The sequence below is a fragment of the Phlebotomus papatasi genome, chromosome 3 (genome assembly GCF_024763615.1).
Source record: "Phlebotomus papatasi isolate M1 chromosome 3, Ppap_2.1, whole genome shotgun sequence".
In the NCBI taxonomy this organism is placed as follows: Eukaryota; Metazoa; Arthropoda; class Insecta; order Diptera; family Psychodidae; genus Phlebotomus; species Phlebotomus papatasi.
Genome location: NC_077224.1, coordinates 40,842,157 through 40,866,426, shown reverse-complemented (window position 1 = coordinate 40,866,426; position 24,270 = coordinate 40,842,157). Strand labels below are relative to the sequence as shown.

The following is a 24,270-nucleotide window of genomic DNA, read 5'->3' as shown; positions in this document are numbered from 1 at the left end:
GATTTGCTATTTTAATTATTCCTTTTAAAAAGCGCAGTGCTTTTTTTGAAAAATATAGAACCTTAATTGAGTAATTAAAATCATTGAAAACGGTGCAAAGCTAATTTTAAAGGTAAAAAACAGCTGTTTATATTTTCTCTATGAAATATTCACTTCCACCCCAGATATTTATTATTATTTTCATTATTTTACTATTATTTAATATTATTTTTATGAAAAACTGAATTGTTTTCCAACATCTCCAGCATCCACATTACCCTCCATGTGTTGCCTATACCCAGAGGTAAACATAGTAGAGTCTCTCAAATTCGAACGCCGTTTGGATTCAAAATCTCAATTGTGAGGTTATGTTAGAAAGTTCGTATTCTAACTGAATGAAAATCATATATATGTGCTTCTTCCTGACTGTTTACATACATTATTATCGTATAAAATGAAAAGGAAGTATGTTACCACTAAAACTTGCGAGAAAGTACGAGAATTTGATTCAAAGTACAATTTAATCTCACATAAATTTAGTTGGTTTTGAAAAAATCGTTCGAATTTGGGAGGTGAGAAATGTCAGAAATACCCCCGAGCGTTCGAATTTAGAAGACTCTACAGAGGTGTGCAAGAAACCGTTGAAACCGAATTAACGTCAAAATAAGTTTGTTATAGTAGCGTTTTGACCATTGACGTACATTTTTCATTTGACGATAATTCGGTTTCAACGGTTTCTTGCATACCTCTGCTCTACAAGCTTTGAAAAAACAAAATTTATGTCAAATCAAAGTCAAATGCAAATCTACCAAAAATGTTTAAAACTGCCCCAGTTTCCTCTATGGGTTTATGAATTTCTCAAAATTTTCAACAACTATAACTATCTTTTTTTATTTTGATATATCCTCCTACAGTGACACAGGCAATTTCCTTAAAAAACATTTTTACGGAAATTGCTCCTAAATATTACAGAATAGTTAAAATATAATATTTTTAATAAAAAATATAGAGAATGTTTTATGGGGTTTATGAACACAGTGGCTTCTTTTTTATTCGAATTATTAACACTAAACGACAGATGTTTCGCTTTATTCGGATGATTTTTTATCTGATCAACATCTCGAAATCAAATAATATACAATAAGATTTTTTAAAATTTTGTTGTAAAGATTAGTTTGAGAACCCTTTGTTTTTTAATCCATTTCTTAAACAAAACCTTCATAGATTTTTCCATCTTCTCTATAAGTTAAGTCTGTCAGGGTTAAGGGTCATCTGAATAATTCCGATTTGAATAAAGAAGGCAGTTACTGTAGAGGAGACGGGGGCGACGAGGCGAGTGAGAAAGAGAAATAATAAAAGTATGTACATTTTTTCTGTATTGAAATGCCCCTTGGTAAAAACTTCAGCAAGGTTTCACTAAACCGCAGATGGCGCCACTAATGAAAAAAATTGTATTGTCATTGTTTTGTCAATATTTTTTGTGTTTGTTGCACATTTTTCCATCAATTTTCTCAGTGAATTTCCCAATATTTCGGCTAAAAGGATGAATTAACTGTGAGATTAACTAATGCAGAAAGCCCCAATGTCAGTGAAGTGCATGTGTATTGTGTATTTTCGCAAATATTTGCCATTTCTGTGATAACAAAAGGCGCGACTTGCTGTTTTTTCCTTTCTTCGCCACCATTCCGTTAGTTTGATTTTCCTCCCCTGTGAAAATTTGGCCTTTTCCCAGTTAAATTCCCAGTCCAATCTGTCCTGCAAGGATGTCCTCGCCTCATCATCAACTTCAGTCCCAGTCTCATGATCCAAACTACTTGGTGCGTCTCCAGAATCTGCGTCTGGAGGATCAGGAGGCCAATTACCGACTCCAGCGGGGTTTGGGAGGGAAAAATGTGGCACATCAGAAGATCGGAACGTACTTCCCTACAAACAGCCCCACTCACTCGCACTCACATTCCGGCTCTTCACAGCATTCCGATAGCCCAAGGGCCAGTTATACGGGTCCTCCGATGGCTCCTGGGCCCGTGTACGAGAACCTGGAGTACCTGGGACCAGACCAGGGGGCCTACTATGCGGGAAATTTTGATTGTGGCAACAAGAGAGCTCAGCCACAGGTACCGGTGTCGGGTTCAATGACATCTCCAGCTCCACCGGGCAACTTGGGTCGATATGCGCACACTCCGCAACCCGACAATGAACCTCAGGTGCACATTTACGAGAATCTGCACATTGTTTCCGGTCAGAGAGCTCAGCCTCAGGCATCCCCGGGCCAAGCCGTGTACTACCATCGCACAGACAGTCCCTCAGCCACTCCCTCTCACTCCTACCAGACCACAATGGTAGCCCCTTCGGTGGCCACCAGTCTCAATAAAGTGCAACCCAATGGAAGCCCCCATCATTCCCACAGCAGTTCAGGCGCATCGGCAAAAAGTCACTATTCCCAGCTCAACAGTTTCCCGCCAAAAGCCGCCATGGTGCAGTTTCATCATCCTCCAATTCCCCTCTCGCAGGCCCAACAATCTCCCCAGACTCCACACTATCAGCCCATGAAACCCATCATCCCCAATCCCATCTATCAGAACACCTCGGGTAGCCCCCTGCAGAATCCATCGGGATGCTACGAATTCCAGAAATCACCCAAACACTTTGCCTATCTGCCCCAAGTGTACGATCCCAAGAAATACACCCCAGTTCAGAAGGTCTCTTCCACTCCAAATCCTCCCAATGCCTCCTATTCCGAAGATATCAATGGCTCTGACTATGTCTGCATGTCGGCTGGGACTCTGGGTCAGATCCATTCCCAGGCAGCTCCAGTTTTCTCCACAACTTCATCAACTAACAATCCCACTAAAGTCACAGCTCATGTTGCTGGCCCAGCCAGAGCCATTGCACCGCCGGCGCCGGTGGCCAAGCAGAAGTCAGATAGTCTACCTGAACCTCTGCCACCGAAGCCTCAGTGCAAGAAGCCCCCATCGCCACCAGCACAGTGTCAGGGGCAGAAGCAGGGTGGAGGAATGGATAGGGAATCCTTGGCAGAGGCAGCTTCGCCAACGCCTTCCCAACACAGCACTGGGAGTGGATCCGGAAAACGTAAGTAGCTTTTATTACAAAAATTTACCAGGGCATTTTAATACTTTACGTACAACCCGGACAACTAAAGGAATTCGTTTTACCCTTTAAGAACGATTGGGTCACCGGTGACCCAAAATTTATTTTTTTCCTACGGCCGTCTAAAGGTACGTAATGCTCTAAAATTCAGAAAAGTGATTTTTTCTGACCCCCGATTTTTGACCTTCTCGTCCTTAAAGGGTTAAACCGTTTACTATTGCTTGGGCTTAGGATAATAATAAATAAAATAAATTTGCTCTGAATACTTTTCACTTTAGCTTCTCAGAAATACGTAAATAAAGCAAATTTTATAAAATTATGAAAATAAAATAATGAATTTATTTATTATTAATTTGCTAAGATGAATCGAATTTTCTTTAAAAGAACAAAAAAATTATGATAATAAAAGGTATTTGAATTTGAAATTAAACTGCGACCAATAAAAAATTCAATCACTAAAGATCAATTTAAATGAATAATTTTTGATCCTAATTTCAGGAAATAAAATTATCTGTTAGAAAATTGTAATAAATGTCACAAAAGAACTATCATATAGAAAATCCGAGGATTACAATTGGTACCAAAACAACTCTATTGTTACATAAAAGCTGAACTGATTCATAAATCACTCAAAAGATCCCCCAAAACAGTTTTAAAAGTAACATAATTAATTTTCGTATAAAAATAGTTATCGGTCATGAACCGGCCCAATACCGGTTCAAAATCGATTGGAACCGGTTTTGTTTTGTCGAAAATTCCAAGACCTTTCCAACGACCCCAAACATGACCCCATTCGCTTGAAAATGCGCTGTCTAGTGTCATTTTAACATTTGACCTTGAAAAATCGTTATTAGTAATGGTTCAACGGGATTTTTGTATATGGATGAGATGTCCGCCTTTGTAATCTGTAAAACATATCCAAAAATGAAGAAAATCGCACGGCTCGTTTTCGAGCAATCCCAAAAAGCATAGTTTTGGAGGGGTTGGGGGGGTGGAGGGAAATGAGGGGCATGTTAACGATTCTTGGGTTGACATATGGGGGGGAGTCTCCCGAAGCTCCCAAGTCTCTATCTGTAACCGTTTGGCCTCTAGAGAGCTGGCGACAGCCGGACGGACAGACGGACAGAGTGACGACATTTCTCAGAAATCGTCTGAAACGTGAAGATTTGTTGAGAAAAGTGGTCTCCGGGGGGTGGAACGTGGAAATTTTGGGAGGTGAAAAAATCTGGAGATTTTTTCGCTCCTTAGAAATTACAAGGGGCTGTTCCGGAACAACACTTAATTATTATTATATTATTTTAAATTGTTGTTATTGTTCTCGATTCTGTCCCCCTCTGTACAGCGCTAGTCTTATTCGGGTCAGCAGAACCCATAAGTAGCCGCGCTATTGACAGAATCGAGGAGTTAAACGGGAATTTTAGACAATAAATGTCTGTTAATATGAAGCTGGAGTTTTGATGTACGCTTCAGGGTCAACTAATTTTCGGCCATTTTTCAGGAGACAGCATGAAAGATTCAACTTTGTGTAAATAATTATCTCAATTTAATGACTGAACAAATACAATTTATTTCTTTTCTATTTGTATGAGCACTAATATAAACATCGAAACTTTTATATTTTTACCTTTCAAAATATGTTTTTTAATGAGTTAGCTCCTTGTTGTTCTAAATGATGTGCAAATTTTACTGAAATTAGAATGACAACGGATCAACTTGCTAGAGTTAGTTCCCTGTTTCACAAAAAATTGAATGATGAATATATTTTGTGCCCCTTTACTTCAAACAAAATTATGCAAGTAATTAAAAAGATTAAAATTTTGAAAAACTTTTCTAATAACGAAATTTAATGACTTATATCATCTGAAAATTTATTAAATTGTTTTTCTAAGTGCATTAGAATCTCAAAATCGCAAAAAAGTAAGTTGACGCCATGTAATTTCTAAGGAGCGAATACTACTCTCTCCGTAGAGTTGGAGCAGTAAAGTGGTTTTCCAAGTGTCACAAAAACATCTCTTAGAAAAATTGTATAAAAATAATGTTAAAACGTATGATGCCTCCCTTCTACAAACGATTAAAACAAGTAGATCAAAGTTCTAACTAAACAGCGATATGCAAATTTTTGTATCTAGTGTAATGTTTCCGGTAAAAATGAGGCATTACATAGGTGAAAAAGTGTTGTATGATGCTGAGCAAATCGAAGTAGCATTATAAAAATCGTCACTATTTTTTTCTAGAAGAAAATCTGAGGATTTCCAGGATTTTGTGAGGTAGAATTATCAACCTAATAGCGTAAGAGATTTTTTTTGACATAGTGGTATATAATTGATTCTGTTTGTGTGGCATTCAGTAAAGAATCTTAAATCTTGGACATCATTTGCTTACGAAACTGCACATGCACAAGTTCCCCTACATCTCTTTACTTTCTTGTAATTTTCCAGATTTTGCTCATAAATCTTTAAATATTCTTCAAATTCATGATAAAGAAAATTTTCTATATAGACATATTTTCCTTGGAAAAATAGTTAAGGTTTTTGAAGATCATAAGTCCTAAAATCTACTGTTATCCCAAAGTTTAAGTTTATTTTAAGCCATAACAAATAGTATACAATCCTACTAAAATATGTGAAAATATTAAACTTAAAAGAAAAGAATAAGAAATACAGACAATAGGGCAAAATCCGAGTCTGGAAGTGCCTTCGAATTCCCAGATGAGAGTCCCGAGCCTCACGAGAAAGTGCACTGTGTAAAGCAATTCCTTTAACCAAAAAGCGTGGTGAAATTTTTTCCGCTCCGCTTTCGGGATAATGGATCCCGCCCGAACCCTTTTGAAGTCATTAAAATCGATACTTTTCGTCAAAAATTTATTTGTAAATATAACGGTACCTTTTTTGACCCCAACTCTTCAGCTCAGCAATCTTAGCTCTTTTTTAGAAGGAAAATGTTGTTGTAAAGAAGGACGCATAATTCCTTTTCATGGAATTAAAGGTTTTGAGAATTTGTGAGAAAAAAATTAAAAAGCCAGAGGGAAAATGAAATAGGAATCGGATTTGTTTAAGAAAAATGGTCTTTAAGCTTTTTAAGCCATATCCTAGAAATCATTCTTTGGCAATCTATTATAGATCGTTATTGAGAAAAATTAGTGATAGACCCAGATAAGTTTGTATAGTTGCTTAAATTCTTTACCGATTAATCGAAAAATCAATTTTCGAAAGTTCGATGTTGAATATTTCGACATCGAATTGTTGGCCCTCGGAATGCATGAAAATACGATTGTAAGCTGAATTTAGGCGGTAAAATTGGCTTAACGTTTCTTTACTACCAAAGTTCAACTCAAAAACGAATTTTCACTCATTCTGGGTTTTTTCAATAAAACGAAGGTGCGTATACGGTTTTGAAACGCCTGAAAACGTACTAAATTCAGTCTTTAATTTTTAACGACCAGTGAAATATTTTAAAATTTTATTTTTACATGGAAGTAGGTTCTAATAAGTAACGCTAAAGAAAAAAGTAGAAGCGAAAGAAAACGAATAGCTTCATCTGCCCAGAACATGAAATTTGGGGGTGCGCATATGGTTTTGAAAGGCACTTTACAACACACCACAAGATAGGGTGAATGGTGGAAAGCGAGACACTTAAGAAAAAATTCAATTTCAAATGCATTTTTAAACTGAATAAATAATTATTTTTTACCATTTTGTTGTATCATGGGATTCTTTGACAAATATTTTAACAGAATCTTAACAGTTGTTATTAAATGTTGCAACCGAATAATCGGAAAATTCACGGAAATTAAAAAAAATATATTTTGAAAAGATGGACAAAATTTTGGAAAGTTGGACATAGTAATATTAATGACAAAATATCATACAAAATATGTAGAAAATCAAATGTTGAGGGTTTTCTCTGTATACTTGCACATTTGATGGTTATCCTAATCCCTCCTTTATGTCTGGGTAACAGTTGAGGAACGCTAATTACCAAGAACTTCCTGGACGTTCAACCAAAAAGAGGTTCTGTAAATTTAAAAGATGCCTCGCGCTGTCCAGCAGTTATAGTTTTAAAGCGAATGCAACTTCTTAGCAGATTTGGATACCTCATCTGGCCAGGTCCTTTTCCACTTGCTTTGGGAGTTCTGTAGAGGCTCCTCCTTGTCTTTCTCCAGGTGTTTTTGCGATATTCACTATCCACTCTGTCAGAAAAAGTGGTCTTAGGAATCTGGAAATCCTTGCAGCCTTTCTCCAGGAGATTTTCTCCTTATCAGCTGCTAACTGCTGTTGCAACTATTTCTCCGGATACTTAAGGATCTTTGTCGTCCTTGTTAACATGATTTCACTACACAAAACCACCAAATTCATTCACAAAATCAACTTGCCCAAGATTTCATAAAACTTGTTTTGAATGTAACACGAAATTAAATCACTTTAACTCTTTCCGGACCGCAGCATATGCTGCAAGACAAATGCGCCATTTTTTAATCAAAAATATCTAAGCTCAGGAATTAATTGAGGTCCTACAAAAAAATATCTCATATTTGGACATCCTTATAGTTTGTAATCATCCACAAGAATCGGATTTTTATCAGTTCTAAATAATTAAAAAACATTGTTTTTCACAGAACATTCATATGCTGCTTTGGGTACTCAGAGTCCCAAAAGAGACGAAAGAGTTAAATGTAATATTTCACAAATATTTTTTATTCACCTTTTAAATGGATGTTTGTCCTTCGCTTGTCACTGCGGACTTAATAATATTTAACAAATTATGCCGAAAAATCAAACAAAACACTTTGATATTTTCCTAGCAACTTCAAGGTTATGAATATCACGCATGCAATACATTTTTTAAATTCTTCTTGCAAGTCATCCTTTGATTGTTTTATAACAATTTTTTGCATTTTTAACTTCTGAAATAATCATAAAATTAAGTTTAATAATATTTTTATCGAAAATTTAAATATTTAATTGATTTATTATCAAGTTTTTAAGGATGTGTCTCACATTCCACACTGCTTTGTCCAACATTCCAAACTGTCTCGCTTTAGGAAAATGACCCTACTTTTCTTTTTTTCAAATAAAGTAGTGAAAATAGTCAGCTCAAAGCTCGACAAATAATACTTAACCATCCTTATTTATTATTATTATTATTATTATACTTATTTATTATTGATTTTAATGTAAACAAAAGGATTCTTTGTTTTTTTTAAAGAGGTTTAAAAAACTATTTTTCCGCTTTACTAAATACTACAATGAAAAAAATAAACTTTAACACGTTACTGTGAATGAAAATGAAATAAATTTAGTGGTATGAGTCATAAATCTTTGAGTGATTCACATTGCTAATTTGTTGTTTTTTTACCAAACAAAAACACAAACATTTTAAATGTACTTTTGTGGCTACTTTTCCATCCAGCCAAAGGTCTGTCGAAGAACCTTCTGCCTTATAATGTGACCCCACCTCGAGGAACTGGCCCAACTGAGGCTGAACGCAAAATTGAGGAGCTCACGCGACAACTTGAGGAGGAAATGGAGAGGAATGAGGAACAAGGCGAATATTTTGGTGAGAATCTTTAACAAAATTGGTTTCCTCGGGCATTTCCTTCTAATGCCCATGCTTTGTCCTCAAGGTATTTGTCACACTTGCGGAGATAAAGTGACTGGAGCTGGGCAGGCGTGTCAAGCAATGGGCAATCTCTATCACACCAATTGCTTCATTTGCTGCTCCTGCGGCAGAGCACTGAGAGGAAAGGCGTTCTACAATGTTCATGGTAGAGTTTATTGCGAAGAAGATTACATGGTGAGTATTTTTGTTTAGAGGGAATTCTAGGAGGATTTCTACATTGTATTTTCCTCTTGACTTTCTTTCCAGTATTCTGGATTTCAACAGACAGCGGAGAAATGTGCAATTTGTGGACATTTAATCATGGAAATGGTAAGTTAATTTTTTATTAAGTAATACTTTATCAATCATAAAATTTAAAAAGGAGAAAAGAAATTATGAATTCGTTTGGAATAATAAGTTATCATTAAGATAACTTAGTTATTCTAAAAGAGCCGCCTAAAATATGTCTTCTAAAAATCTTATTAAATATTCAACATTTTAATTGCTTTCTATACGTGTCACTATTTAAATGAGAGTCTTTCCTGCTGTTTTTGGAGTTATTAAGTCAACAGAAGTTCACTGATTTGCCCAAAGCAATGCTTAACAATATTTTTTTACTGAATTCTTCGAAAATATGAATGCGAAATTCAGAATAATCGAATTTTATTGTAAGTCAGTACACTCACTGCTCATCATTTAAGAAGATCAGATAAAGAAAGGGAGGGTAAATCGTCCCAGGTTTTGCGAAGTGTTCGAATTCGTGACTTAGATGGTATCCCTCAAAAGTACTTTAGCATCATTTACCGTTTACCGGTTTTCAACCGATTTAAACCGATTTGTAAATCACTCGAAATTATCCACAAAATAATTTTAAGAGTAATAAAATTGATTTTCGGACAAAACTTACTTATCGGTTCATAACCGGTTTATTACCGGTTCATAACCGATTGGAATCTTTTCAGGCTTGTCAGGAATTCCAAAACCTTTCCAACGAGCCCAAACATAATACCATTCGGTTGAGAAATACATTTTCTAAAGCCTTTTTAACATTTGACCCTGAAAAAACCGTCATTAAGGATGCTTTATCGGTATTTTCGTATAAGGACGAAATGCTAAATCCTAAAAACATGGTTTTCATGGGGAAGACGGGAGGGAGGTTGGAGGAGAATGAAAGGTATATTAATGGTCGCCTTATGGGGAGTCCTCCGAAGGTACCAAGTCTCTATTCATAACCGTTCGGACTTTAGACGTTGTCACGGCCGGACGGTCAGATAAACAAACAACATAACATCATTTCAATGTCAGTGGTCTAATCGAAGTGGAAAGTGTAAATTTTGGGGGGTGAAAAAATCGAAGGATTATACTGCTCTCTCTGTGGACTTCAAGCAGAAAAAAATGCCAAATAACTTGTAAAAAGTCGTAATACTAAGCCTTAACCCTTTAAGGACGAGAATGTCAAAAAATGAGAGTCAGAAAAAATCATTTTTTCTAACTTTTTAGAGCAAAATACAACTTTAGAAGGCCGTAGGAAAAGTTTCATTTTTGGGTCACCCAATAGTGACCCAATAGTCCTTAAAGGGTTAAGAGAATGATAGTTTGGGCTGATGTTTTACTGCCAAAGGACATTGGGCAAAAATGTATGAGAGGTGGTCTATAAGTGTCCATACATGAGACTAGGCGTATTTTATAGGTAATAGTGTAATAATGAAAAACTTCCGAGACCCAGGACGATATTTGCCGGGAGTCCTTGTAAAAACGCCTTTATTCTTTCGAAGAAAATACTATTTTGACATTGAATTACTCAAGATCGGTTGAATGAATCTTCATGAAATTCGGTATGGGGTTAATGTACGGCTTAAGCTTTTAATCTATGCCTACTACCATCTCCCCTCACCCCTCATCCCAGTAGTTCCCATACAAAATGAGGACTTTTTTCATCATAACTCCTCTCTGAAGTGAAGTAGAAATCAGTAATTCGGAATGAGGTCAATGTTTACGGAAGGCTTTTTATCCACGGCTTTTGAATGTACCATGAATCACTTGCCCATTTTTCTTTACGGGATGAATATTTTCGAAAATCAGTTTGACTCTATTTAGTAATTTACGTCTTGAGAAAAAATTATTTTCCCACTTTTTTTTAAGGACTCTTACTCTACGGACACTTTTATGTTCGTAGAGGCTAAATTCTTTGAAATATCTATTTTTTATCAATGTGATTACAATGTGGTCATTATGTAGCCAAAACGTTGTCAAATTGTAGTTAAATGTGGTTATAATATAGTCAAAATGTGGTCATAATTAAGACAACCTCAAAATCCAAAGTCCAATTCAGGGTTGAAACTGCTCCACTCTCCCCTAAATCAAATGACCGTATTTTCTAACAAATGACATGATTGACAGACTTGGAGCCTACACCGAGAAAAATGTGGATGGTAAAATTTACCATCCTCCATACAAAATTCTAATGGCCGGATAGTAAAAAAGTCACCCAGCAAACGCGATATTAAATTGGACTGTCAAAAATTGTAGAATCTATTGCATGGATAGTAAATTCTAATAGCCGGATGGTAAATTCTAATATCCCCGGATGTTAGATTTTACTAGCCGGATGGTAAATCTTACTGGCAGGATAGTAAATTTTACTAGCCGGATATTAGAATGAAAAATGTCGAAAAAATTTATTTTTCCTTATTTTCATTGCTTTTTGGCCATTGTTTGAGGGCTTGGGGCCCTTCTTGGATGATATTCTCTGTATTTCAAGCCATTTTGGTGCGTGAAAATTGACGACTGCGCCGAGATTTGAACACGCGACCTTTGTGATGACAGTCCAGCATCTTCCAGCTGCGCCACGAATTGCTATAATGTATTCAAAGCATATCGGGAACGGTTGAATCGGCACCCACGATATTCCAAAATGACATTCTAACAGCAGGATGGCAAATTTTACTGGCTTGGATGGTAATTTCAATCCAAATTACTATCCTCCGTTAAAATCTACTGTCTTCCAGTTAAATTTTAACATCTAATATGCGGCCAGTAAAATTTACTTCCCGGATATTAGAATCTAAGAGAGGTCAAGGTAAAATCTAAATGAGGATAGTAAATTTTACCATCCGGCTGTTAGAATTTACTATCCATAGGATAGTAAATTTTAAAATGTCAAGATGGTAGATTCTAAAGGAAAGTTTCTATGGAGGATGGTATTTTCTACTATCTTTTGAGATAGTAGAATTTAAAGACACGATTTGTAGAAAATACCATCCAAATTTTTCTCGGTGTAATTAAACGTAGCAGATTCAAATGGATACAAATCATCGGTTGCATCGACTGTTATCGTTTATGCATTTTGGTTTTGTGTGCATTTAATGCAAACGATGGACGATATAAATGCCATCTCTTGCATTGAATGTTGATAAAAAGAATATAGATATGATAACGGTTGATATAGCCGACAAAATCTTAATCTTGTGATCTTGAACCATAGGATCACTGATGACTCTGTTGGAAGATCCACTCCCTCGTACGGAAATGTTTGCATCCGAAATATTTTTCGAAATTAATAAAAAGAAATCGTTTGCAAAGGAGTAAAAAGAGCAGTTATAGTTAACTTGTTTTATTAGAACATAAAAATTTAAATTGCTAATAAGGAACACAAAATTTAAGAGCTAATAGCTTCTATAGGGAACAAAAAAGCTTATCACTTTTTTTTTTTTTGAAAAATAAATGAAAAACATGAAATAAAATGATTTATATTACTTGCTGTGTTATCAAACAAAAAATTAACTATTCAACATTTTAATGCGATTCACAATAAATGTCGCTAATGAGTGTTCAACCAAAGTGTAATTTGTGCCTTAGAATCATTAAATATTTCGAATTCAAAATTTAAACTGTTTACTGATAAAAATAAAAAAATAAATGAAATGGGGAAATATTTATCCTGAATTTATTTTTAGTAGTACAGTTCTCAAATGCTTCTGTATTATCGACTTTTCTTTGGATTGGTTCCTGTCATGAAGTGATTCTAACAACGCGGTTAACCCTTTAAGGACGAGAAAGTCAAAAATTGAGGGTCAGAAAAAATCATTTTTTCTAAGTTTTTAGGGCAAAATACAACTTTAGAAGGCCGTATGAGAAGTTCCATTTTTGGGTCACCGGTGACCCAATCGTCCTTAAAGGGTTACGGGGTTTCGAAAAACCGGTTAACCGCCCTATTTTGGAGATAGTTTTAAAACCGGTTATTAGAGATGAAACCGCTTTAAAACCGTCTCCTTCCAAAAACTTTAAAATTTCTCTTAAGCTTTAGTTTATTTCTGAAAATCAAGATATACTGCAAAATATTTCTTTGACTTCAGGAAGAAACCTGAAGTGCAACATGATTCTAAGTGTGATCTGTAATATGGCAGTATGTTAATAATATATAAAGGATAGTAGTAATAGGTTTCCTGTACATTTCATCCACTCTTGAAACGAATTATTTACTTAAAGGTTATCGGAAATTATTTCAGGGCTTCTTCACTTGAAAATATATTATCTTTTAAACGTTTGTTAAATATTTACAAGACTAAAAAATCAGTTGTATACTTAGAAAAAAATCGTAAACGCAATCTTGTAAAATATTATTTTATGTGAAAAAGTAACAAGATGTTTACCTCTCCCTGTGTTCATAGAGATTTTTATTGAATCTTGCTATATTTTAATTTAACTATATATATATATATTTTTAGACCCAAATTCACCAAGATTGTTACATAAGGTTCTTGTAAAATTTTTGTCAAAATCTAGTATTTAATAATTTCTCAAAAAATTGGAGTGAAAAACAACAAAGGTTTGCTTTTATAGTATTTCTTTTTTTTTTTCAAAATGCCAATGGATTTTTTTCTACCAAATTATTTGTGAATTTTGTATAAATTATAATCATGATTCTCATGATATATAATACCAAAAATTATGCATCGACGTGTTTTCTGTAGAGAATGATCTAAAAAATTGACTTTAGAAACCATTCCCGATCGAAAAATCTGGATTTTTTTTTTTGAAAAAAGAATAACTTTGACAATACTTTTACAAGATTTTACAAAAAAAAACTATAGCGAATATAAGGTAGCGATAAATCTTGGCACTATCCTTCCAATATTCTTTTTTTTTTTATATTTTTGCGATTTTTTTTCTTCCACGATTCAAATTTTCTAAACTTAAGTTCAATAAGATTAAACTAGTTATAGGGTTTTAAAATAAAGACGAAAACTCTTTCGGTTTGTTCGTTAAAACGTTTTCTATATATTTTTTTATTTTCCAAGATCTAGAAAAAAAATTTTAAGCACTCCTCATTAAAGATTGTCAAACATGACAACGTTTATAACCAATTTATTTATTTAGCTTCTTCACGGTAGAATATTATTGGAAAAACTCTAAGTAATTTTTCTACACTCTAAAATTTTCTGAATTATTTTAAATACAAAACAAAGCAATAAAATAAATAAGTTCTAAACTAACTGAAAAAAAACAATATAATTATGTGTTAAATATTACATGAAAGTTAAAGTTCTGAAAAATTGCTCAAAATTCCATAATCTAATTCTAAATTTGAAACCGGTTTTAAACTGGTTAACCGGTTTCAGAATTTTCCAAATTTGGTTAACCGTCTATTCTAAAAACCCGGTTATTTGGAATCACTACGTGTCATGACTATTTGGTGGTTTTAGAACACGGCGAGGACTGGGGAAAACGGTCGAGACAGGAACCAATCCAAGGAAAAGTCGATAATGCAGAAGCACTTAAGAACAGTAGGGTAAAATGGGGTATTTTGGAATTATGTCTAATAGAAATTTAGTCTAATAGAAGATAAAAAAACAATGAAGTACTCTCGAATGCAGTCTTGTAATTCTTCATGGTTTTCTTTTTCTCTTTAGTTATCTGAAAAAATTACAAAATAGACATGATTCCGAATTATCCTATCTTGCCCTAAAGTGCTATAAAAACATGTTCATTTTTTATTGGAATAGCACTGTTTTTGACCCAGAAACAATCATTTTAGAGAAGAAGTGGTTCAATTTGTACATATCCTTTCTTGCAGATACTACAAGCCATGGGAAAGTCTTACCATCCGGGTTGTTTCCGTTGCTGTGTGTGCAATGAATGCCTCGATGGGGTGCCCTTTACTGTGGACGTCGACAATAAAATCTACTGTGTCAACGACTATCATCGAATGTTTGCGCCAAAATGTGCCAGTTGCGGCAAAGGTAAGACTTCCACAATGCAAAAAAAAATTATTGATCCAATGACTAAAGAAGAACGAGGACTAAACGTGTACAATGTCTTAGGCATAACTCCTGTGGAGGGAACCGAAGAGACTGTACGGGTTGTGTCGATGGACAAGGATTTCCACGTTGATTGCTACATCTGCGAAGAATGTGGCATGCAGCTGACAGATGAGCCGGACAAGAGATGTTACCCATTTGAGGGGAGACTCATGTGTCGAGCCTGTCACATTCAGAAAATCTCAATGCAGCCCCATAATCGCGTTATTGAGCCCGTTTCAGCCAGTTATCAGTACATGGGCTGAACGGACGGGTATGATAATAACAATTCAAAAGACAAAAAAGACATGTTGAAAGTAATTTAAATTGTAAAATTCCGGATTTGTCAGACAAATTTTGTAGGGCATATCGAGCAAAATGGCTAAACTTCAAATTCCTCTAACACAGACTATTTATCCTGATAATGCAGATTATTTAAAAAACAGAAAAAAGACCCTTGCGAATTTTCAACACTCTACAGGTTATCCTTCAATTACTTCGGCTTTAATAATTATTATTCGTAAAATAGGCATAATATATATATAATTAGACTTGTGTACTCAAATATTTAACACACAATAAAACTTTCCATTGAGAAAAAACATTCCACCTTTTTTTTCCTCTCCTTTAATTTCCATTCTTTAACGACAGGATATAAAAAACGGGCCCAGTAGCTTGGCTCAAGGATGAATTCTCGAAGCAGTAACATTGAATATCATCCGATTTGGAGCACCGGAAGAGAATATTAAATAAAACCATCTTTTTTTTGTTTATACACAATTATTAACGTCACTCCTGTGACTTGAGCTTGTCCTCCTTGGCCTGAATCTTGGCTGCCTTCTTGTCCTGATACATTTTCATAAGCTGGTTCTTGCTGGGTACGGGTTTGATATAGCCCCATTTAGACAAATATTTAATACTCACAGTCGTCCCGCCCAGCGTCACCATGTAGCGCAGGGGAGTGAAGATCTTGTAGAGGAAGTAGGCAATGGCCAGATGTCCCAGATGCGAATCCCTCAAGTGACTGATGATGGTCTCATTGAAGCGCCACGATTCGAGTATTGTTGCAATATCAACACCGCTGGAAAACATGGATAAATTGACTAATAGGGTGGAATAACCGGCTATCGCCATGTTTAGGAAAAAATTAAATTCATTTAATCATAACTTTTGACTCCTTGTTACAAGATAAGTCAAATTTGACAAACAATAATTCTAGAACATAACGCTGGACTACTTAAAAAACTGATTTTTATTAATAATGCAAAAATAACCATTTCGTCGCCACTTTTTACCACTTTTCGCCAGTTTTGTAAAATTTGTAACCACTTCTCGCCACCCACTTGAAAAGAACCACACTCGGTTATTTTAGGCAATGCTATGAAAAGAATACATTCACCATTTCTCTTTCCTTGTGATCACTTTATTATTACTCTCTTTAAATGATTTTTCTTCACTTTTATTTGAGAAATCAAATTATGGGGCTTTTGCAGAAAGTAAAAAATGCAGATTTGACAACTGAGAATGTACGAAGTGAAGTTAGCGTCGCCTATTGAAAAGATATGGCGACAGGTGGTAAAATCAATTCCAGAATATTACCACTTCTCGCCATGCCTCATTTTTATACAAAAATAATATAAAATGAAATATTAATTGACTAAATACAAATTTTATGTATTCCACAAGTGCAATTAAATATTCAATAGACAAATTATTTACCCAAATAGGTATTTTTGGCCTGATGAAAATTTGATGACACTTAGTACATTTGGTAAGAGATGTTGGATTCGATGCACTTGCTTAAAATATTGCTCTAAAAAGTGATCAAAATCGTGAATCCAAAACGAATAATTATTATTTTTCGATTCTATGCGTAGAAGCAGAAACAATACAAAAAAATTGCGACTCATTTATTTCATAAATTGCGAAAAATAGCGATTTCAATGTAAGTGGCGAGAAGTGGGGCACTGGCGAGAACTGGTGATTCCACCCTAGATTCGATAGATATCGTTTAAACCGTTTAAACTCCTTATTTCTGCTAGGTAGGGCAGTATCACAGAGCTGAACTTTTCTTCACACTGAGAGAAATCCGAAAAAGTTAAAATAACATTCCGGAAATTTTAATTTTACCCTGCAGTGTTGATCCAAAATCGGTGTAAATATTACCCTTTTTAGATGTATTGGGGGTTAAAGTTACCCTTTTTCATGTTGATTTTACCCTCAAAAAAGTGTAAAATTAACATTAAAAAATGTTGATATATTTTTACACCTAAAAAGTGTTAAATTTATGAGGAAAAAAAGTTAATCGCACCCCCTTTTTTTCTCAGTGCAGAACTTTGGGTAAAATCACATAGACATAGACAATCAAATGCTCACCGTATTTCGTTAATTTACACATTTTAATTGCAATTCTTACGCAAATTTTCCATTACCATATTACCTTATCTCATATTCGGTGGCACTAGGTGAAAATAATATAAGAAAATTGAAAAAATAAAACGAAAATTCGATAAATGGTGAGCAAAAAAAAACTGTAAGAGAAATTAACCGTAGTTGTTATTTGCTCACCGTTTATCGCATTTTCGTTTTATTTATTCAATTTTCTTTTATTTTTCACTTTGGCCCACCGAGCAAGAGATAAAGTAATACGGTAATGGAAAATTTGCGTAAGAATTGCAATGAAAATGCGTAAATTAACTAAATACGGTTAGGCTACGGGGAGCATTTTATTGTGAATGCGATTCTGCCCTTATTTGTTAAACGAGTATGAACCATCAAATTTATGTTTCATTAGTTTCTCTTGAATTGACTATCCATCTAGGACAATTCCTAAATTTTTTTTTTTCGTCCTAAAGATCTTTATTACTTTTCTAAAGTAATCCTTACGTAAAACACCCCCCCCCCTCCCCTATCATACAGTAGACTCTCGCAAATTCGGCTCTTTTAAGATCGGGCTATACTTTTTAATTCGGGCAGCGGTTACATTTGAAAAAAGTTTGTTATCATTTTTCAAGTTTGATTATGATAATCAAATGAATCAAATATGCTCAAATTTGGCATGGTTTGTCTTAGTTTTGATGTGATTTTGCATTATTGAGGGATTTTCATGCAATTTACGTTATATTATATATGAGTGTGTAAACTCAATATCTATATGCACATGAATAAAAAATCCTTGCATTTCAAAAAGTTTGTCGCCCGAATTTCTGTCTAATTCGGCTGACATTTCGGTCCCATATGCCCGAATTTGAGAGAGCCTACTGTACAGTAGAACCCCGCTATAGGCCATCGCTCTATAGTCGACGATTTATCGACCGTTGATTTCAAAACACTGATTTTAAGTTAGGTTATGTTTTTTTTAGTACGCGACATGCAATGTTGTCATAATTGTTTTAATATTTTTGCCAAACTTTATTAAGTAGTTGTGATAATTGTGATCCATAATGAAGAGAGCGAGGACAAGTACCATAATCGCAAAGAAAGTTAGAGTTGTCGAGCAATTTCATAAGAGTCGTTGATAATTTTAAAAAATGACATGTACAGTACTGTCTCTCTATATGCACACTCTCTATATGCACAGATTTTGTGTCGGTTGCATTCAAAATCAATTTGTTTACATTTTGACAAAGTAATAAAGAAAATTATTTTCTTGGTAACTAATTTTTCTTGTTTTTAATTTTCTTAATTTTATTTTTTCTGTCTCATATTATATTTAAAATAACACGGGAAATTCTAGAACAATAAAAAAATGATAATTTATTAAAAGAAGAAAAAAAAACCGTTGAGAATTTCAAAAAAAGATGTGCATATTCAGAGAGAGAACTATCAAAAAAAGTACCCAAACTGTGCATATAGAGAGACAGCACTGTACTATAGTGCGACCCAAGTGTCAAATCTGGAACCAAATATGGACTATAGCGAGACTCTACTGTGTACGAAAAGTTGCAATTTCTCAACTTCTATTTATCTATTCTTATGTCCAGTTTTGTCGGAAATTGCAAGACCTTTCCAACGAGCCCAAACATAACCCCATTCGCTTTATAAATGCGCTCTCTTGTGTCATTTTAAAACCGTTACTAGTGAGCGCCTGGCAAGTTGGCCTTTTTATATGGAGCTATTTGAAGCCAATATCTAAATTGATCTCGGACTCAGCTCACAGTGCTCCAAGGAAAAAATTTTTTTAAACAAAAATTTAGTATATTTATCCCTCCATACGGAAAGGTATCTTATAATACGGAAAAACTTCTCACTTTTTAAATATTTAGCATAACGATCACGAGTGCAGAAAAATTCCCATACGCATTTGTATGTGAAAGTAAGAAGTTGGCTTCAACTTTGAAGGCCACTCGCCGGGGACTAGGTTACTAGGAATGATTCAACGGTATTTTCGTCTAAGGACGAAATGTCCGCCTGGGTAATCTCTAAAACATATCCGAAAATGAAAAAAATCGCACAACGCGTTTTTGAGCAACAAAAAAAAATTTTTTTGTGTTGATGGGAGGGGTGGGGGTGGGGAATGAGGGGCATGTTAACGATCCTTGGGTCGACTTATGGGGGGCCCCCGAAGGTCCCAAGTCACTATCTCTTTCCGTTTGGCCTCTAGAGCTGGCGACAGTCGGACGGACAGACGGACAAACACCGTGACGACATTTCTCAGAAATCGTCTGAAATGTGAAGATTTGTTGACAAAAGTGGTCTTCGAGAGGTGGAAATTTTGGGGGGGTGAAAAAATTGAGGGATTATAATTATATACTCTTATTGCTTTAGGACAGAATGTCCTTCCGGTGAGCGTCGGTGTGTTGAGTGTAATCCAAAAAATTAAACACACAATTTACCAAAGCTTTCGACACTTATCGTGTCTTCTTTCGTTGGATTACACTCAACACACCGACGCTCACTGGAAGGACATTCTGTCCTAAAGCAATAAGAGTATCATCCACCGTCGGCCTATCTTTCTCTATAATTATATTACTGCTCTCTTCGTGGATTTCGAGCAGTAAAATGTAGTAATTATGAAGCTTGGGATCGTGCAAAGCATAAACACTTTCCCTTGAATTAAAAATAATTCAAGAAGACTTAGATGTGGCTCTCCTTAACGTAATTTTCAACAAAGAAAAGGACTTTTATTGGCTTGAAATGTCTTTTGTTAAATCTAATGCTTGATTTTAGAAACTTTCCAAAATTCTAAAATAATTTATGTTTAAAATGGATTTATAATGAATTTATTAAAGAATCATTGTACAAAATCTAATATTAAAAACTTCAAAATGGATTATTGGGAAGACTGCAGCTGTTTTTGATCAATTTTTCTCAATGACGTCTATATTGTCTTATAGAAGAATTCTCATGGAATTTCCCAAGCTTTCCACATCTGCCCAAAGGAATCAAAATCCGGTGCAGATTAATTTTTTCAGTGATTTTTTTAAATAAACTATAGAAAAACTTTTGATACAATAAAAAGCATTTTCCATTTAGTCTTTGACCAAATTCCCGGCATTTTCTTCAAGAAAGTTTTTTTTTTTATTTCTTCAGCAAGCTTTCAATCTATGAAATCCACAATGCCCTAGACACACTTACGACTTAAGTCGAGAGACAGCTTAATGTAATTATAATAAAAATAATGATCAGAAGGGGAATTCTGTAAAACTCTGGCAATGCCATATGACAAATTGGGTTCGAATCTTAGGAGAGCTTTTTCGAAAATGCGATTCTGTAGTCGTGACGTTGCCATTTCAGCTCACGTGGCATTGTCAGAAGTCACATATTTGAGATTTCTGGCAATTCAAATGACCAGGGGGGTGACATTAGCTCTGAAAAATGCGACCGATTTTAGTGTAAATTTTTCCGTTTTCGTAAACATTTCACGAGATATCTCCCAAACTGCGTATGTTACCAATTTTAGGTTTTCGGTTGCTTATTCAATATTAACTTGGCTTTTATTCTGCATTTATATTTTTTTCTAATTCATTCTACACTGACAGAAAACTGCTAATAAACCTGAAAGTTTTTTCGGCGCGCTAGGAACATATGGGAAACATAGGAAATGTCATGCCCCTGCAAATGACAATGAATTTTGTTAAACAAATCAACCAAGACGTACTATATTTTCATAAAATCATCAAGGGATTTCATTAAAAATTCAATGAATTGCATTTTCGTACTCATATGATATGACAAAAAAGCTCGAAAGGCATTGTCAAGTTTCGAACTCACGCGTGACAATCACGAAAATTACAGAATTCCCCTACAGATTACATTTCCATCAGTTTCTGACTGAACTGCATCTCTGCTTAAGCTAACAAACAGATAAGAATTTAGTCAAATCATTTTTATGCCTCTTGGCTTAAATCGTAAGTGGGCAAGGGCATTAGCCGCGGAAAAGATTCGTCTTACAACAATTTATAATAAAGCGAGAACCATCAGGAATTTTAGAATCTTAAAAATTTTATTGGAATGCCATAGTACCATAAAGTATTACTTGGGATCTCGGGATTATGCACATGTTCGGCCCGAAAAAAACCGAGCGAAATATGGCATTATGCAGAAAATTTGTATAGCGGCAGAAGATTTCTTTTAATTTTTTTTTTAAATATTTTCTAGCGTCTGAACGAACTAAAAGAAAATATGAAAAAAGGATAGTTTTTTTTTGAATTTATTGAATAATATTTACCTTAAAAACATTTTCCCTACATTTTTTCGAATATTAAAAATAACTAAATAAATATTAAATATATACTGAAATAGTAAAGCATCTGGCAAGAATTGATTTATTTCTTTCAGCATGAGTCTTTCATCCGAAATGCCTTATAAATATTAAAGATGCGATTAATAATAAAATCAAGTTCTGATGATGATCCGATCAATAAAATCCAAGAATACAACAAAGCTTGATGCTCTTCTTTCTAATTAGTAGGTCAAGACTAACTTGCATCCAGCAATATCTCTTACGATCGCGCTCCAATGGAGAGGAAATTACTCAGAATTCTTTAATGAATTCTACAGAATTTACAAGAACGGACTTTAAGAATTACATTTTTTTAATGCAATTTTTAATACGATCGAGCCATTACTTTGAGCTTTTTATATTAGAGTTTTTCTGTATTTTAATTTAATTTAAAAAAAATCACATGAAGGTAAATTAAAGGCAAGCGACACCCCCCTAGTTCTGCACCCCTTGGCTACGCCCATGTCCACAATCCCCAAATTCAAACTTACCTCTTGGATAGATAGTAGAAGCCACCCAACCATCCGGCAGATGTGACAATGTGAACAGGAACCAGAACGTACCAGTACTCCTTGTACATCTTTTTGAACCTAGCCACCAGACCCTCCTTCTTAGGGGGCTCCTGGGGCTCTTCCGAGAGGTTTTTCTGTGATTTTTCGGCACATTGTGAGTACACTGAAGGCATAATCTGTCGAGGGATGCTCCGGGAGATGTTTCTAGTAGCACTTCTACTCCATAAATCACTACGATGTGGCGTGAGAAAGGCTCCAGTGACCACTGGACACAATTCATGATAAACTGGAGAACATATAGTCATCCGGGAATTGAGTTTTTGCCCCAGATTCCGGGAACAAAAACGCACAAACAGTCGGCAAGACATTGTTTGAGGTTATGTAACTTTAACGTCGGCGTAAAACAGCTGATTTTTCAAGGCAGCGAATGGAAATTGTCGTTCAATGGCAAAATAGTCTTACATACTGAAAATCTAAACAGTTTTCACTGAGAAACACCAAAGAAAACTTAAAAATTTCGTGAAGAAAAGATTTAGGTGTCGGGTTGATGGAGAAATTGTTCGATGAGTGAAAGTTTCACTCATCGATTGTGAGTACTATTAAATTACGCGTAAAATATTGCTTTTTATAAAATTAGAAAGTGTAGAATTATTTTTTTAATATCCTGTAAAATTGGACAATACACTCAGTACCGATATTAGCATCGAACAGACTGGGCCATTGCTCTTTTAATCGATTTTCAAAGAAGCAATGGAGAAGTGATATGACACCTTCATTGGTTTCGATTAGAAAACTCACTGAGAACAGCGCCATCCAGTGTAAGTAAAATGTCCAAGGCGGGAAATATTTTCAGTTGTTCAAAACAATGTATTTCACATTATTCACAAGTAATTTATACTAAACTTTAATTTCACTAATGCCTAGACTCATTTTAAATACATTTCAAAGGTTTTCACAAGAGTATTATGAGTAAAATTTCCTTTGTTTTGGTTTTTCCTGGCATCAGCTGATTTCGATGGTGGTCGATGAAATTTCGAACAGTGCATTCAAATAGAGAATGTTAACGGACTATATAATATGGAACTGTCAAGAAAAAGCAATTGACCGGGCAATTGCTTTTTACTTTTTGTTCAAGGTATTTAAATTTGGCTAATTTTACTAAAATATCATTTTCTTTTTACAGAATATTGTCTCAGAGAACGGAAAAAGATCAAATTGATGCAAAAATTGGTTTGATGCCGCAATTCTTTGAATATTTTTTCCACGTGTAAAAAAGCAATGAAGAAGTAAAAAAGCAATGACCATGTAAAAAAGCCCAGTCTGTTCGATGTGATTATGCTCTTCGGGATTGTACACCTGACGCAATTATGCACATACAATTATACAAGTTGGCCTACCATTGGAAGTCAATGTGAAATCATTTTTAAATTACGCCTTAAAGTATACTATTTGTGACGCGGGAAATTTGAAAACACTGCTTATTTTTCAGAATAAAACTTTAATTTCTTTTATTAAGGTAAAATTTTTAAATGTTCTATCAATTTATTGAAGAACTTTAGGCAAACAGTACTATTTGTTAATGCATTTCTTTCAAACGGTTGAATTTTTTATCTGACTACTTTTACTTAGCGCGAAATTTGATCTACAGCCTTATTCAAAGTGAGATGTCCTGTTATGCGCAAATGGAAACACTTCCAATTTTCGCTAAGACATTTATTCTTAACACCTTCACTTCTGATACAATACAGATTCTTTACAATTATTGAGCAGTCATTAAAAAGTATATACTGTGCTTAAGGTTGACGCTCGGGCTTTGGACATTGTCCGGCCTAAATCTAGAGCGTTACAATAATACAATAGTAAGCAAATATAATATTAACTCTCTACTTTGGGTTTGCATATTACAAAAGAAATCTCCTGTCGGTATGCAAATTTTCTCGATGCATAATACCATTTCGCGCGTTTATTATCAGTTCCGAAAATGTGCATAATCCCGGGACTGAGTGTAGGTTCATCTTTTTAAGACTGACCCTACACTCAGAACCTGATA

General features: G+C 34.8%; 2 protein-coding genes across 3 annotated transcripts; one reads left to right on the top strand and one right to left on the bottom strand.

The window, feature by feature from the left end:
- The first annotated feature begins 1,411 nt into the window (after positions 1–1,411).
- LOC129805681 (LIM domain-containing protein jub) lies at positions 1,412–15,586 on the top strand. Of its 2 annotated transcripts, XM_055853759.1 has the most exons (6): positions 1,413–3,069; positions 8,497–8,643; positions 8,711–8,880; positions 8,953–9,015; positions 14,762–14,927; positions 15,009–15,586. In XM_055853759.1, exons 1-6 carry the CDS (start codon positions 1,743–1,745, stop codon positions 15,248–15,250), a joined length of 2,115 nt encoding a protein of 704 aa, XP_055709734.1. In that variant the 5' UTR covers positions 1,413–1,742; the 3' UTR covers positions 15,251–15,586. The 2 variants fall into 2 exon arrangements, with proteins under 2 accessions (XP_055709733.1, XP_055709734.1); XM_055853758.1 differs by having other exon boundaries at positions 1,412–3,069; positions 14,762–15,586.
- On the bottom strand, positions 15,467–22,812 carry LOC129805682 (uncharacterized protein C18orf19 homolog A). Its single transcript, XM_055853760.1, has 2 exons — positions 22,200–22,812; positions 15,467–16,065 (listed from the first exon to the last, which is right to left on the bottom strand). Exons 1-2 carry the CDS (start codon positions 22,586–22,588, stop codon positions 15,774–15,776), a joined length of 681 nt encoding a protein of 226 aa, XP_055709735.1. The 5' UTR covers positions 22,589–22,812; the 3' UTR covers positions 15,467–15,773.
- Between the last annotated feature and the right edge of the window lie 1,458 nt (positions 22,813–24,270).